The sequence below is a fragment of the Gambusia affinis genome, linkage group LG15, assembly GCF_019740435.1.
Source record: "Gambusia affinis linkage group LG15, SWU_Gaff_1.0, whole genome shotgun sequence".
NCBI lineage: Eukaryota > Metazoa > Chordata > Actinopteri > Cyprinodontiformes > Poeciliidae > Gambusia > Gambusia affinis.
In genome coordinates, this window is record NC_057882.1 from 2,686,931 (window position 1) to 2,704,885 (window position 17,955).

The window sequence follows — 17,955 nt, forward strand, 5'->3', positions numbered from 1 at the left end:
ACATGTGCACGCATTAGCTGAGAAATGCCCCCCCTCCCTCTCTCCTTGTCTTGTTTTTCAAGGTCTTGTCGAGCAGCGCAAAACGCCCCGGAGGAATATCATGGCGACGTGCGATGAAATTTTAATCAGGAGGAAATGGGGCGGCACGCTCTTGCTTCTCTTTAGTATAAATTTGTTCAGATGGACTCCTGCTGCTTGTCAGACCCTTATGTGACACACCGAGGGTGTCTGCTTGCGATGTAGTGAGAAAATGCGAGGTCAAATTAAGGGAGGGTTGGATAGAAAGAAGGAAATCGGGAGTAGAGTTGCAGGGGTTCCTATATGAAGCTCCTTCACACCATCATTCTATATTAGGATGCCTTTCGTTCATTGTGCAAGCAGCCTGGAGCTTTTTAATATGTCCTTTCAACTTAGACAGTTGGATATTACATAAAGGGAGGATAAAGCAGGGCACCTAAAAGCTTTCATTGGGAGAGTCAGGATAATGTGGGCTAATAAGCTCATTTTAATGTCAGCAGTAGCATATATCGCGATGCCAGAGGAAAGAAGTCGGCACCTGCATTTTGCCAAGCAGACGGCACGAGCTTTGTTTTGGAAGAAAACTGCAGTGATTAATACATTATAGGTATCCACAACGTACGTAACCCAAACTGGCTCTGTAACCCTTTAAAGACTGATAGAAGGCTCTTGAGAAACCCATCATGTCTACTGTACAAGCCTGCAGAGGTACCAGCATGATCCAAGGTTCTTTTCAGTTGTTCTGGTTTGCAGCTGTCAGCAATCAATCAGGTTCACTGGATGCCTGATCAGGTTTCATAAATGGATTTAAAAAAAACTACCTATAATGACATGGATAAATTTCCATAGGTGAGTGCCATTCTTTATCAGACTTCATTCACTTGTTGTACTTCTAAACATTAATAAGTGGTCATGATACATTTTAATTACATTTTTGCTACAGTGAACTCTTGCCAAACGTCAAATTAAAGATTGTCCAGCAAGGTGAAGAAAGTTTATTTATGTAACTTGGGTCACACATAAAGGATACATAAAGTTAAGAAAATAACATTTTAACATATGTGAGCTGCAACACATACAAATTTTCACTGAGTGACCTGGAAAAAGTTTAGGTTGGCACAAAAACATTTTACACATAAATAAACATGTTGACATCAGCATGCACACTGTGTGAGATGTTAAATGAAAGAAGACCAAGAACGGACCCTTGAGGAACCCCACAGTGATTTTTGTTTTTTGTTCTCCCAAATTAATTTTTGCTAAATGGCATAATGTAATCAGTAGGAACAAAGTATGACTCTCTAGTTTTTCGTGTGTTTTTATGCTTTGATAGATTTGTCCTGATGTTTTAGAAAGAAACAATAGTCATACATAAAGTCTGTTTAAAAACCTTGGAAGCTCTCAGTTACACCATTACTTTGCTATTCAGAGTCCTGTTCCACCAATTCTGCATTTGGATTATTAATTCACTGTATGTCGTGCACTCCGTGATGTCACATGTACTTAAAGTGTTTGACTAATTGCTGCCCCCCTCCTTCTCGAGCTAATTATTTCTCCATTGTCTTGTGATCCGGTAATCATGACACAGAATCACTGAAAAGCACTCTGCGTGTGGAATGAGTGAGTGCAAGAAGTAACAGCTTCCGTCTTTGTATGCCGAGCTGCGACGTATCTCTGCATGTGTGTGGTTGTGTATAGAAAGCCTCAACAGAGTTGATTGTCGCAGCATTGAAATTCCCCTCACAGGGTTGTCAAGCATGAAATAGAAGAGTGTGCTTTCTGTGGATGAACTCTCAGCAGAGCACTGCTAGATAGTGAGTGCTGAAGCCTTGGAGAAATAACGTAGCTGAAACAGATAGTGACTTAGGATCAAGGGAAGATAAACCTCATTGAGTGTGTGGCGTGGTTGTAAAACCAGAGAACATTTAGTTCATTTTAAAATCACGTCCCTCAAGCTCCATTTTGATGATTTTTTTTATTTTAAGTTTTTGTGATTAATTTGGAACAGACTATTGCTTTGGTTGAACATTTTTGGGGAATAATAATAATAATAAAAAAATCATCTTCATTTCAAAACCATATGTGTTAATAACCCTGTCATGTTAAATTAAAGCTCAAGATTTATTTTGCAAGATCTCAATATCATGAAAGCAGGATTCTCACAAACATGTTGCCAATCAGTGTGCAAAGACATGCTCTGTTTTATTGTCATTGTTATAACATTATAACCAAATCAAGAGTGATTAATTGAGAAGCTCGTTGGATTGTTCTGAAGACTGACTGTGTCCACAACAACTTCTGTTTCAGTCAGAAATGCTTTTCGTTTTCTGTCTGTAGAAACATTCTCCCAACACTCAACATCTGTGTTTAACTTCTTCAATACCCTCGTTCATAATTCATTGGATTTAAATTAACAAGTAACATACATTGTGGTAGAATTTCCTCCCTGTCAAACTTGTTGCTACAGCTGTAACCAAGTTACCTTGATTAAATGCAAAGTAGTTAATCAAATAGATTCCCTCTAGACATTTTGCAGTCAAGTTATTTGGATATTTGATGCACTTTCAGCCCTAATTGTGAGTATTTTTATCTGCAGGGGGTGAACAGAGTGGGGAAGGACGCCAGAGTGGGACGCGATGGTGTACGACGGAAAGACTGGCATGACTATGAGACGATCAGAAGAGATGCCGCTCGATCTGGTTGGTTCAAACCATCTCTTGGTCCCTCCTCATGTTTTTTTTATGCACACCATGTCCTGTTCTTGCTGTGATGTAAATCTAATGTCAAAATATAGTTTACACCATTAACCACGATCGCCAACTGGGTGTAATTTACCACTCCAGGGAAATCAGTTTGTGAATGAGCTGAAATAGTTTCATACCTGAAAAGAGCCATAAAAACTAAAAGTTATCTTTTTTATGTTTAGAAAAATTAGAGTAATTTCTACTTAATAGATCATACTGCTGGATCACTTAGCTTGATTAAGGTCTCTGGGCATCCAGAATATCTGATTATTGTTTTTGTCTGAAATGTCATATGTTTGGATGTATTTGTCAGCCTCTCTAATGGCAGGGAAAAATGTGACACTAATCTTTACTCCTGACTCCAAAAGTACTTAATCTAATGATAGTAGGCTACTTTTTTTGCAGTTCTTTGCTCTTCTGTAGGTTTTAAATGGTCCCTAAATATTGGAACCTGTCTTCATCTTTGGGGGAACTTCCTTTTATAAAGCTCTTTTGCATCAACACAATGTCACACAAGACATACAGTTTGACCTCATCTTTGTTTACCCTTTGTGGAACAAAAAAGTAGCTAAAATAACTTTTGAGAAAAATAAAATGGCCTTTTTTGTCTTCATATTCAATTTATTTTCTGCCTAGAGGAAAGAAAACAGCAACAACTGCAGTTTGAGGGTTTTATCTGCCGTTGTGTTCATGACGTGACGGTGTGTGCATGTTTTAGGAAACGGTGAGCAGGGGAAGCCGTTCCCGCTGACGGATGCTGACAGGGTGGACCAGGCCTACAGGGAGAACGGCTTCAACATCTACGTCAGCGACAGGATCTCCCTGAATCGCTCTGTCCCTGACATACGGCATCCCAAGTGAGTTGAGCACCAGCACAGTCAACAGAAAGTTTAAAATTTTTCTTGTGCAAAAAGCTGTGAATAAATGTTGCTTCCAATCAGATTTTCTTATGTAATATCATAGTTTGCAAGGCACTGAGGTTTATCTGACTTTGGCTCTGTTAGGCTTTAGGTGTTGCCTTTAAAGATACATTAGTTGTCATTTTATTGTTAACAAAAAGCAGAACCTACAAAAAAAAGGGATGAATGCGTATGCCTTTCAATTTGCCAGAAATATAAACTACCTCCTAAACTTGGCAAAGGACGAGAAGGAAACAGACAAAATTTTACAGCATTTCATTTCAATATATATAAATATATATATATATATATATATATATATATATATATATATATGTATATATATATATGAATTTTAGATGCTGATAGAAACTTTTTTGTACAGTTAATGCATTACAACTCAAATTCTTTCCTTTTCTATATACCGTGTTCCAAATTATTATGCAAATTGGATTTTAGTGTCATAAAGATTTTGGTTGTGCTATTAAATTTCTAGATGGTAAAAATATATATATATATATATATATGCAAATTGGATTTTAGTGTCATAAAGATTTTGGTTGTGCTATTAAATTTCTAGATGGTATTGTGTGTCAGGGCTCTTTAATCACTATAATTAATTTCAGAGAGCTGGTTGAGTAGTCTGTCTGGTGAGCTCAATTAAAGGAAATCTACTTAAGAAGGATGTTCCACATTATTAAGCAGGCCACAGGTTTCAAGCAATATGGGAAAGAGAAAGGATCTCTCTGCTGATGAAAATCATCAGATAGTGTAGTGTCGTATGACAAGGTATGAAAACAATAGATATTTAATGAAAACTGAAGCGTTATCGTACTGTGAAGAGATTTGTGGCTGATTCAGAACAAAGATGGGTTTGTACAGATGAAGACATAATGAGGAAGGTTTCTGTTAGACAAATTTATGGGATTAAGAGAGCAGCTGTTAAAATGCTCTTACAAAGCAGCAAACAGTTATTTGAAGCTGCTGGAGCCTCTGGAGCCTCAAGGTGGAGGATCCTCCAGAGGCTTGTGGTGCATCAACCTACTATTGGGCCCCTAACCAGAGCTCACAAGCAGAAACGGTGGCAGTGGGTCCAGCCGTACATGAAGATTAATTTTCAAACAGACTTGTTCACTGATGACTGATGTACAACCCTGGATGGTCCAGATAGACACAGTAGTGGATTGGTGGTGGACGGCCACCACATCCCAACACGGCTGTGACGTCAGCAAGGAGGTGGTGGAGTCATGCTTTGGGCTGAAATCATGAGGAGAGAATCATTGGTCGGCCCCTTCAGAGTCCCTGAAGGTGTGAAAATGACCTCAGCAAAGTTTATGGACTTTCTGACTGATCACTTTCTTTCATGGTTCAAAAAGAAGAGCCGTACCTTCAGTAGAAAAATCATCTTCATGCATGACAATGAATGCTGCAAGGAATACCACTGTGTCATTGGCTGCTGGGGGCATGAAAGGGGAGAAACTCATGGTGTGGTCACCATCCTCCTCTGACCTCTGACCTCAATCCTATTGAGAACCTTTGGAGTTTCCTCAAGCAGAAGATCTGAGGGTGGAATGCAGTTCATATCAAACCAGCAGCTCTGGGAAGATTTTCTGACATCCTGCAAAGAAATTCAAGCAGAAACTTTCCACAAGTTCAATGGATCAAGAATTGTGCTGTGATATCAAAGAAGGTTCTATGTTAACATGGAACTCTTAACATCTGTTAAGATGTTTTTGATTGAAAATAGAAAATCTGCTCTGCATAATAACTTGGAACAGTGCATTTTGAGTTTTTTTTATTATTTTGGGATCTTCGTTCAGTAAAATTTGATTTGTACTGTAATAGTTCATGACTTGAAAATTATACTGACCATCATTTGCATTGACCATTTAAGAAAATCTGAGAAAACATCACTTGCATAATAATGTGGAACACTGTGTAGATTCAAAACTACTACTACTAATAAATAACCTACAACACATTCTATTTCACTCTCTATGTTCATTACATTTAATAGTGTAGTGTGACAGAGGTTAGAATGAATTTTGAAATTGGTCAAAATCTTAACAGCAGGTTAGACTTTAAAGTGGAATAGAAACTGTTTCTATCATATATTTAAAACTTGATAAGTACCGGCTTTGACCTGTATGGGGTTATAGGTTTAAACCTGTAAGCTGTTAATTTTACCAGCAGACATAGTAACTTGTGCAGCTTGTAGTATTTCCAGTTTTGCTCCTTTTTGTAGTGAAGACATTAGTCTGTTTGGCCTTTAAGAAAATGTGTATTTTTGTCCTACACTGTGAAGTGTTTGTTATTCAGTAGTGGTGAAAGCTGTGCTGTACTGGAGGTAATGATGCATTAAATTGATAAACAAAATTTTAGCATCTTGAAACTTTAGATATATTTTTTAAATATTTATTGGCACTAGTGGCAAAAACTCTGAAGTGTGAAGAGAACCAATTCATACATTAACCTCTGTCACTTTTGCAAATTGTACAACTATTTATGTTACAAATACCAGACGATTTAGCACAGGTTATTTCAAAGCTGAGACGTGTCTCGGTTTGAACTGCAGTGTGCTTCTGTTCCAGACTATAATAAATTACTGTAGGCAATATAATGGAATTTCACCGGTGTAAACCGAGCATTGCTGTAGGATTAGATTAAGTAGCGCTATTTTGGGTCCGTTTCATAGCACTTTGTCTATGAGCTGTGAAATTTGTCCCAAAATATCTGGAGCCTGACTGAGTGCTGCAGCGTGACTTCTAGTTATCAGATGTTTGCAGATATAAATTAATCTTGGATGTTTGGACTTTTGCAAAACTCTGAATTGAATTTTTTTGAAAGAACTATTACAAAGTTTTTTTTATCCAACCTGAAATTTAAATTTAAAATTCAAATTTTTTATTTAACATTTACAGTGAAAAACAAACACAAACCATTAAATATTGTCCCAAGCAGCACCGAGTAACAAAGCGTCCTCTCTTTCTGGATAAAAAGAACCAATTTTCAGAAGTTTTCAATTTTTTTTTTTTTTTTTTTTAGCCAATGTTCTTGTTCACATTTAATTTCCCTGAAGATGTTAAAATTCAGCTTTCCAACAGATGAGGTCTTCCTAATGATTTCCACCTTATCTTAGTCTGCCATATCAGCCTGTAAAATGGTGACAGCACAAAAGAACACACCTCTTTTTAAGACGCACACCTCACTTCACCCCAGGCACACAAAAAAATAATCATTTCTCAACAAAAATAATTACACATTGGGCCAGTGTGTGCAGTTTTATCTGAATCAGGGCTGCAATGGGCCACGGAGGGCCAAACGTCTGCAGGGTTTCATTCCAGCCAAAGACCACAGCAGTTTATTTTACAGATTGGCACTCCATCTACCAGAGAGGGGAGAAATTAATCACCTGCTGAAGTTATCCGTTGTTTTGAAAACATAAACACTCTTAGTTCAGTTAGTGCAGGTTGTTGTTGATTTTCTAAAAAAAACAAAAAACTATGCTATTAAACACAAGTGTCTGAGTGTAAAATAAATTTATTGTAAAGGAGCAACAAGGGCAGGCAATCAGAAAAAAAGATGCATCTATTGGAAATATGGAAGTTTTATAATTCCAGTCTGGGTTGAAGGTAGTGCATGTCTTATTTTTTTTTGCTTTCCTTGTAACACCCTGTCATTACTGTAAAGAAGAAAATGTTCCTATTAACTCACCTGGTTAAATAAAAACAAATGAATGAGTAAAAAATATTGTGCTGCTCACACATGACATGAGGCAATTATCTTCCCTGATTAGGCAGAAGATAAAGGATGGATTAATAAATGAACATTGTTGCTTACTCAGTGTCTGTGTGTATTGACTGTGATTAGTAGATCAGTTCCATAACTTTGATATTTTCACATGACTGCAAACATTAGCCAATCTACCATCTTCCATGACAGATAACATTAACCTGAAAGCATATAACTGATCACCTTGTTGTGATACGTTTGGCTGAATGTTTAGACGGCACTGTATGCCTCCATAGAATTAACATGTATTTTTCTAAATGTTCTCCAGCTTTTCCTTTTGTGCTTTCCCTTACTTTGTCTTTAAAAATCTTAAAGTGGCTAACTTTGAGACTTCCTCCTTCAACACAGAGTTGTTGAAGGACAACATTTGCTGTCAGTGTGACCTGCTGACATTTCTATGGGGTGTTTTCTCATCAGAAAAAAATATTTAGTTTACCAACAGGCAATCACTGATCAGGGCCTGTCAGGACTCATTCAGTCCAGATAAATTAGCAGTTCCAAATGAAAAGTGGCAGATTGTTGCCACCAGCCCATTTCAAGGGCATCTTTGATTCATAGTAGGCTCTTCCAGACCCAAGGAGGGTGAAGCATTTAAAAACCGATCCTGCTTAAGGATCATATTGACATGTGATTGCAGTGCAGACAGATGAGTTTGTTCCCACAGACCTGTGACTTATCAGAAGAGAAGTACTAAAAAAACAGACCAGAAACACTATAAATACAGCCATCTAAACATCTCCAGACCTGCTGACCCGCTTCGTCACAGATCAGCCTTCAGTGCCTTCCTCTACCTGACAGGTTCTTCTTTGTGACCTCCACTGTCACTTTCATGTGGAAAACAGCTTTAAACGCTTTCACTCTCAAGGTCCCCTCTTTACATTTTATGCTCGCTCTCATTTTTATCCCTGAGACTTATAAATCTCCCACATCCTGTGACCTTATGTGGATTCTCTTTTACATCAAACATGCTTTCCATCCCACGCGCCACAGTCTCCACCAGGGTGGCATCACTGAAGTGCACTCTATCAAACAGATCCTGTTATTGCTCCCATGGTGCAGCTGTCAAAAAATTGCAGTTCAACTTTGCAAACTCAAGGAGGACTAAGCAGTTTTTTATTTATTTATTTATTTGTTTTACTGCAGTAAAACTCTGAAAAGCGCAACTGAAAGATATCCAGTAAGTGCTTAAACATCCTGGCAAAAATATGCCTTCATTTTGGTGGACTTTTAACATTTTCACTTTGTGAAACCATCTTGTGCCAAGACGTGTCATCACTCTCTAACAAGTGCTTTTTGCTTTGTCTGTCCTGACAAGATTTAAATGAAAATCGGACTCAACAGAAATGGTTTGGGGCTTAAATCTTTACTGCTGAACCACCTTATTGTCAGGTTCTTGGACCGACAATCTGGATGTTGGCATCAGTTAGACCAGTCGAAACGACAGGACAGTGACAGGTGTCTGACAACCGTGTGCCACCTGGGTTCTCCGCGGGCCTGGGTCCTTCCTACAGCTTTCATTCACTTGTCTCGCTCACGCTTGCTACAAGAATGATGCGATGGAGAGACACAGCGAGAGCCAGACGAGCCTGAGAGCCTCCGAGGTAATTACAGTCTCTACAGATTCCCCATCTGATCTCACAGAGAGCGTACAGAGAGGGAAGAGAAAAGAGAAAGCAACTGAAGGGCAAAGCAGCAGGTGGTATGCTTCATTACATCCTATTAAAAGAGCAACACATTGTTCAGGTTGGACTGCTGCAGAGCACAGCTATACAATTAGGTAAAGGCCAGTGTCACGGGAAGGAGAAGGCTTCTTTTTCTCTGTCAATTAGCATTTCTAATACGGCAATAATGACCTAAAAATAATATAAAAAGTAGTAATGACATGGAAATGTTGTGTCCTGCACAGTTATTATAGGCCTGACCATTACCTTCCTATGCAATTCCACTCTATTGTCATCTCCCTTCAGTGCGCTGTCTGGGATTTCTCCCATTGAACTGGATTTCACTGGCTGAGTATCCAGCGGACCAATGAGCAAACCGAAGTTTTGGAATGGCAGTGGAGGAAAACCCAAAGTCATATAGTTTGTGTTGGCCATGCATCCACGTATTTAGCTATTGAAGTCAAAGCAAGAGGAGTGTGTAAAACATTTTTTTGCTGGAAAAGATGTTGTGGCTCTAGTTCATTGCGTTGGAGCATTAGATGTTACAGCCAAATGTGAGTTCTTCTTTCTTTGCTAATCTTGAAGCTCGGATGTTCTTTGCTTTGATTTCAAATCAAATTGTCAAAAAGTGAAAAACGACCTTTAGATTTCCTAATATGGTCATTTAAAGGAACCCTCCTCCTGAAGTTATGTAATACTAGAAATGGATAAAATATTGTCACCAAATAAATTTCTTTTATTTATTTCAACAATGAAACTCATGGATTTATTACACAAAGCAGGATCTATTTCAAGCATTTCTACCTGAATTTTGTTTACAGCTAATAAACACTGATATTGGCCATCTCAGGCTTAATGCTCTGTATACAGGCAACTCTTTTCCCTGTGGAGAAGCAGTAGCTTAGGTTCTGTCATCCAAGAGTAGCTCTGTTATCCTCTCTGTAAAGCTGACATCAGCTACCTTTAGGAGGAAGCTGATTGTATCTGGCATCTCGTTTTTTTGGTAATCACCATCACACCATCATATCTCATGATCCAAAGGTTGGAGTCAGAATATGGACGGGTAAATCACCTGCTAGCGTTGTGCCTCAACTTTTTCTTCGCCATAACAGACTGCAGCGGTGACCCAGTAAGTCGATCCATCACTCGCTCCATCCCAGGGGTGTCAAACTCAAATACACAGTGGGCCAAAATTTTAAATTGAACAAAGCCGCGGGCCAAGGTTGAACAAATGAATTTTTTAATATGGACCCAAACAAGTTTTGATTTAACAATAAATACTGAACAAGCAAGGCTTATATAACTTAAAAGTGCAGGCGTGCAAAATTGAGTTGCTAAAAATAATAATAAAACATATCAATGGCATATTAAATAAAATTTAAATAAAAATTGAATGCCTCCTTTCTGAGATAAATGTCAAAATTAGCTTTGTACACAGGCTAATAAATTTGAAAATAACATAACTATGAATAAATCATTAAATAAACTATGAATAAACCATTCAGGCCTTGGCGTAACAAGAAAAGGTGCATAGAAAACTTATTTATTGCTCATTTTGCGACACACTGATCTACTCTGATGCGGCCAAGCCTGACATCTTTTCTTGGATGCCAGTTCATCAATGTCGGGGCTCAGGGTTTGAACTGAGGAAACCTTCATTATCGAACAAAGGTGTTCGTCAGTCAGACGTCTCCTGTGAGACGTTTTTGTCATCTTCATTGAGGAGAAAAATTGCTCACAAAGGTAAGTGCTACCAAACATGGAGAGCAATTGAGCGACTTTGGTGCGGAGCTGAAGCATCGTGTCAGGGATGAACTGTGGAAACTGTGCGGCCCCAACAGCATCAAACTTTGACTTCAGCGTTTCATCACACTGGAGTTCAATCAGCTCCATTTGGAGGTTGGTTGGTGCTTTTTCCACATCAACTGCGATGGGATTACTGAGCGGTTCAAATCTACGTTTCTGGACATCAAAGTCGCCAAATCGCCGGGTAAACTCAGCACCGAACACACTGAGTTTTCCAGCAAACTGTGTGCACACGGCGGTAGAGATCTGCGTTTTATGGTTTGGCAGCAGGGGAAATGGCAAAAGTTTGCTTGTAGCATCTGGTTCTCCCACAGGCACATCTTAGTTTTAAAAGCTCTCACTGATGCATATATATCTGTGATGATGCGTCTCCGCCCTTGCGGCTGCAGGTTCAGCGCATTGAGGTGGCTTGAGATCTCACACAGAAAGGCAAGTTCACACGGAAACTTTTGCTCCCAGACCTCTGCTGTGTCCTTCCCTTTGCTTTCCAGAAACCGACATATTTCTTCACGCAGTTCAAAAAATATGTTGAGCACTTTTCCGCAGCTTAGCCATCTCACCTCTCTGTGATACGGCACATCTATGTATTCTGAACCACACTCTTCCAGAAAAGATTTAAACTGGCGGTGACTGAGACCTTTGGCTCTTATGAAGTTAACAACTTGTGTTACTGTGGTCATAACATCCTCCATCTTTAGCGCTTTACCACACAGGGATTCCTGATGTAAGTTGCAGTGATAAACATATAGTTCACCTGCACAGTTCTCTTCTCGCATCTTTTCACGAATCCTGCCCACCAGTCCATTCTTTTTACCACTCATCACTGGTGCACCATCAGTGGTTAACCCACAAGTTTATCCCACGGCAGGTTTATTTCAGTTACATATTTGCAAACCTCCTCTACAATTTCTTTCCCTGTGGTTGTGCCATGCATGGATTTAAATCCCAAAAGCTCCTCTGTAACACACATATTTGAGTCCACGCCGCGGACGAAGACTGACAGTTGCGCATCAGACGCATCAGTGCTCTCATCCACAGCAAGGGAAAAAGAAACAAAATATTTTCCATTCCCCATTAACTGGACATGTAGATTGGTAGCATGCTCAAATGTGTACTCAGCTATTGTGTTTCTTCTCAGGCTAACATTTGCAAAAGCTTGCTTTTTCTCTGGGAAAACTTGGTCACAAACCTTCATCATGCACTTTTACAAACTCTCCCTCATTAAAGGGTTGGGCTGATTTGGCGATTTCTTCTGCCACAATATAACTTGCCTTTACAGCAGCTTCACTTTGTGTTATGGCTTTTGTGAACATTTTCTGTTGCGAAATCAAACATCTTTTCATCTCCTTTACTTTCTGGCTCCTTTGAGCCAGAAAGTAAAGGAGATATAAGGACAACAAATATATATATTATAACAAATATATATATATTACAACAAATATATATATTATAACAAATATAAGGACTTTGTCCAAGTCCTTATATTTGTTCTGGTGTTTATTTCAATACAATACATCCATGCCTGCTACTGACAGAGGAGGAGGTGTGTCTGACTCTGTCCTGATTGATGCATCAAAAAACAGCAGAGCATTATGGGATTTGTAGTATAAGCGGTGAATGCGGCGTCACAGCGTTGCCGCCGTATAATACCAGCGGGCCGGCTCTAATATTAATTTGAAATTGCCTCATGGGCCAAACATAATTACACTGCGGGCCAAATTTGCTCTGTAGGCCAGAGTTTGACACTCTATCCTTTCACCACTCATGAACTAGATATTGAGATATTTGAACTCTTTTGCTTGTAGCACAGACTGACCCTCAACATAGAGGGAACCTTTTCCATTGGAGAATTTTGTCCTCAGACTTAGCAACTCTCCCCCTGGCCGCTTCAAACCTGGCTGCACACCTCTCCAGTCCTGGGAACAAGGTTAAACTGCTGCCTAGAATGTGGACACAGCTTTTGCTTTGAGTATACACAGACTGGAAAGACCTTAAACCAACCCAGGCACTTGGTACATACATGCCACACCCCACAAAATACCTGGAAGGAAACAGACATGATAAATCGTCTTAAGACTCGGTATGACTCCCTTAGCAATTCTGCAAGGGTGAAAATATGGTTTGCTGTTCTAGAACTCAGGACTAAACCCACGTTTCAAAAGCCATGCTGAATCGGAGATTCTGAAATCAGTCACAGATGTAATGTTAAACACTTTTAAGTATTAGAGTAGTAGAGGCAGGACTGAGAAATGGGATCCCTTGGTAGTTGTAACAGTTTCTGATTTTCTTGCAAAAAAAATCTGGACCTCACCCATCCATGTCTGTCACTCTACAGTTATGTTCCCAGGCCTGTGTGACATTGAGGCGTCATGTCAACCATGACAGCAACACAACGTTCAGAACATTCTGCATCTTGGCATGAATTTCGTCGACTGCGGTCTACATGTCCTTAAAAACCAAGAATTTGTACAAAATATCTTGATACATGCCATCATCTTTAACACATCTTTATCTATGTTTTGTGTGTGTTTGCAGCTGCAAGAAGAAGTTGTACTCAGAGAAGCTGCCCAACACCAGCATCATCATCCCGTTTCATAACGAGGGCTGGTCATCCCTGCTGAGGACCATTCACAGCGTGCTCAACCGCTCTCCTCCAGAGCTGATTGCAGAAATCATCCTGGTTGATGACTTCAGCGACAAAGGTACACACGGAATGCAAAACACCCAGACAAGCCCACACAGACTCTCATTAGCACAATGGCAGCATTGTTGGGATCTGATGCTAATGTTTGTATTTTTACTGGACCATGTCTTCTTTTTTCATATCTCTTACTTTGCACACAGACATCTGCTCATGCTCACAAACCACTGAGTCATTTGTTTGCCAAGTCTGTTGACTGTTAGACAAATAATGATCTGCGCAGAAATAAAAGCACCAGCTTGTTTCTGCAGGGGACCAAATGGATTCTCTAGAAACTTGTGTGTGTACTTCATAAACTAAACAGGAACATACGAACGTTCTGGTGAGTCACAGCTTTTGAGACTCGTTCTGCAGGTCTTGTTTAGGATACACAGAATATTTACAACATTAGAGATGCGAGACATTTATTTATCTTCCCTCAAAATGAAAGTGTCCCTGAATGGCCATGTCAGTCTTTCTTGTTTCATTTGCTGGAAAGCTACTTTTTTCCAGGATTTGTGATGTGTAGAAGTTCATTCTTGAGTAAAAGTTTTGAAAAATCTTCTGATTTTGGTTATGAATACAAAAGTATGGCTTCATTGAGGCTATTTCCAACCTCAAAGAAATGTCAAGCTTTCAAAAATGTTTCACAGTGCAGTAAAAGCTTGATAAATACTGTCCGCTATATATATTGATTCCACTGCTGGAAATTTCAGCAGTGCATCTATGTGTTTTGCCTTCCCATGCTGCCTTTAGTTTGAATATTTTAGAAATGCTCAACAAACAAATTCACAAGTAAGAAATGTTTCCTAGAATCTCTGCCCCTCTGCAGAGATTGGATAGTCAGGAGAACAAGTTCGCAGTGGCAGTTCTTTACCACCCCTACTGGAGACTCCTCCACTAGGTGAAGTATTGGATTGATGCCCAACCTCAACATGTGCACAAAGTGCACTGAGAAGAGCTTTGACCTGCTAATATCTTAGCTATTTTATGATAATATTCAAATCATTCCTTTAAGTACTAAACTTTATTTGAACCTGCTCAATAATGCACCATCTACTTTTTCTTTGAACTGATATGATCTGTTGTTTTTTAAATATGCTAACCTTTTCTAACTTTAATTTTTTAAACAAACTATCAGCGTGGATCTGGGAGCGTACAGTGATGATGTGACCCTGCTACTATTGGCGAGGTTACTGCAGAATAATAATACAGTTTGTCTCACGACGGCAGCTTAATCGGTTTGAACTCTGGAGTTAAGCTCCAGCTTTGAACTCTTGCATAATAAATCTAGGGACAAGTGTGGCGTTATCAGAGTAGATGTGAGAACAAGATATTCATCATGGACCCATTTCATGGAGACTGCAGGATGCATAATTTCCTGTCCTCTTTCCTATTACCTTAGTTATTAAATAATGTACTGGGGTTATACAGGGAGAGGGTGGGAAAAGGATTTTTATTACGAGTTCAGCAGCTAGCTGCGGTTTCGTTTTTCCAGTGTTGTCACTTCCATCATCATGGTGTGAAAATCCGTTTGCTCAACGTACCCTGGCCCATGTCTTTAATTGACACATTCGTTTTGTCGCTTCACCAGTGACACGTGGATGTTTTTCAAAGTTTTATTTTCTGACTGGCTAATTAGTAACCTCTTCCCGCATTATGTTGTGTAATTATAGCCTTGCTGCAGAGCGGTGTTTCAGAACATTAATATCATAATTATTGCATCTGTTTAGATTTGACTCTGAGGATACCTGATGGTTCATATTTGTTTGTGCTCTTCCTTAGCTCAGCTGTAGCTCTCCTTATGAGGAAGGAAACACTGAGCGTCAGAAACTCATGCCTGGAGCATGACCTAATGAAGTAGACAAACATTGGCTGTATGTTTGCCATAACACAAAGTTCACATCAGATCCTATACATTTTATTTCTCATTTCTTTGCACTTTTCGTCCAGACAGACATTCTTTTTATTATTTTAAAGTGGTTTTGATCAATAGGCCTCCTGGCTTTAACACATTCTATCAGTTTTCTGTCCAACTTCGGCTGCTTTTTTACGTTATTGTGGTGAACTCCACTGCATTTCCATTCCAGACTATGAGACGGACCAAAAAAAAGCAAATGTTAGAGGCTAATCGTTTGACCCACATGTAGAATACACTTCAGGATACAGAGAAAATCAGTGAAATAAAGTTTACTGTAAAAAGAGTTAGAATGTATCTTCTTAGCCCAGGGTATGAGACGGGTGGAGATCTGGAACTCTAGATGATTGGAGAGTAAGTTGTACTGAAAGGGAAAAAGTAATCAATGAGGAGACATTACTGAACCGCTGGGAGGGGGGTATTCTGCTGGTGCTGGAGTTTGGTTTCTAGGGTGGGTTGTCGGGTCCAGGTGGAGTTGGAACTGAATCCAGCAGATCCAGGGAGAATGGGCAGTGATGGTTTGTTGGTTGTATTTCATTGGAGGGTGGACAGGTAGTAGCACAAACTTGAACAGCCAGAAGAGATTAGTCACCAGTCACAGGAATCTTTGAACCAGAGGTTTATTTATGAAGAATCTTGGAGGTAAAAACAATTAAACTCATAAAGCACAAAAGGTAACAGCCGCTAAGAACCATGAATGGCAACACTCAGACATTGAAGGACTGGTGACAGGCTTCTCTTAAACACTGGCTGATGACAGATAGGTTGCAGGTGTGACAACTGAACACCTGAGACCACCCTCTGGACAACACCGCCTCCTGGCTCCAGCTGGTGGATGACTAGAGAAAAGAAAAGCAGCCCACGTAAACCAAAAACCTCAGCTTCCTAACACTCTGTCTAAAAAGTGGGTCTCAGTTTGGCTGAAGTGAACTCTACCATTCAAAGATATATGTGAACGCCAAGTGGACCGGAGACCGCTCCAAAAGCAGGAAAGGAACTATCGCACAGTGCATTCTGGGTAAATACAACCAGAACAAGTCTGGCTCTAGTGAGATAAATGCCTCTTGTTGTTTTGCCAAAGACTAAAGAGAAATCTTGCAACCTCTAAAATCTGATGCCATTTTTTTTCTGTATGGATTTTGTGAAGAAGGTTTTCCTGTCATTTCCTTCAGTGGCTCTTGGTGCAGCGCCACCACAGGTGAGGGGATGAACAGGTTTTTCAAAGGGTTTGGTTTATTTGACACAGTGAAAACGAACTGCAGCACCTGAAAATGTTACAAAATATTGCAATTTTGGTCCCCAATTGAACCGATAAACTGTATCTAGAACAAGTTTGAGGTATCTTGCTCTAGCATCTGTACATATCTGCTATCACAGACTTCCTATGAATGAGATGGAAAAAAACAGCTTATATGTGTTTCAGTATTAGTTTATTGTAAAATAAGTAGCTTCACGAAGCATGAACTCCTTCTTTATCTCCTCTTTTGTTTCATCATCTTACTTCTTAACTTGAGAGGAAATGGTCCTCGTCTGTTCTGTCACACCTGCTGAGTTGTTGCCCTGCAGCTGAAGCAGCATTAAATGGATGAGAATAAATATAAAAACAGTGAATTTAAAGAAATTATTTTTTTTTTTCCATTTGTGTTGCTCATTTATTGTTGGACTGAGCTGTTAACAAGGATTAGTCAGAAATGCTGTACAGATTTCCAGCCTTGCTGTAGAGCATGTAACATAAAAGATTAATCGATGCGGATCAATCTGTGTTTCTGGGTTGAAGATGCACTTGAATTGGTTTGGAAACACTGGATTGAATAAAGCAGACCATGAAGTGGTTGATGGGCAGAGTGAAGGTGAAAGTGGGTGGACTAAGTTCTCGAGTGGATGAGAGTTTCCAGCATCACTGTGGGAGTGATATGCAGGAGCAGATACACATCATTATTAAACAGAGTGGGCAGAGCCTACACACAAATTAAACACCAGACAACTCAGTCAGTGCTCCTACAGAGAAAACACCACATGCATCCACCATTGTTGGCCTTTGGAATTTGAGCAATAAGTTGAGAAAATAAAGCTCCATTTTACTGAACTTGATTGAAACCATTTCCTTGAAAATGACATAAAATTCAGTGTTTTTCCTCCTCTGTTTTGCAGACAGATATCAGCTCACCTCATGGAAATTAGGTGAACTAATTGTAAGAAAAAAATAATTACCCATCATTTCAAGATTTTTATATGCTCGTATACAGTTCTTCTTTCAGCAGTATTTACAAGTTAAATTAGCTATAAATACAGCCATTTTAATGTTTTTGGTTTTTTTTTACACCTTACAGGCTTAAGGCGATGTCGTCCTGCTCTCTCTTTACCTCATGCTACCTTCCTCACTCCTGCTCGCCTACGCTCACCTCCGCTTTGCCTTTCATTCTGGCAGAACACTGAG

The 17,955-nt window shown here is 39.5% G+C and overlaps 1 protein-coding gene across 1 annotated transcript in view; it reads left to right on the plus strand.

Moving 5' to 3' along the window:
• LOC122844722 (polypeptide N-acetylgalactosaminyltransferase 10-like) overlaps positions 1-17,955 on the plus strand; it is a 112,852-nt gene that overhangs the window by 34,786 nt on the left and 60,111 nt on the right. Inside the window, exons 2-4 of the mRNA XM_044140440.1 lie at positions 2,615-2,717; positions 3,481-3,619; positions 13,456-13,622. Of these exons, the coding sequence (XP_043996375.1) occupies positions 2,615-2,717; positions 3,481-3,619; positions 13,456-13,622 (409 nt within the window). The remainder of the gene's footprint in view (positions 1-2,614; positions 2,718-3,480; positions 3,620-13,455; positions 13,623-17,955) is intronic.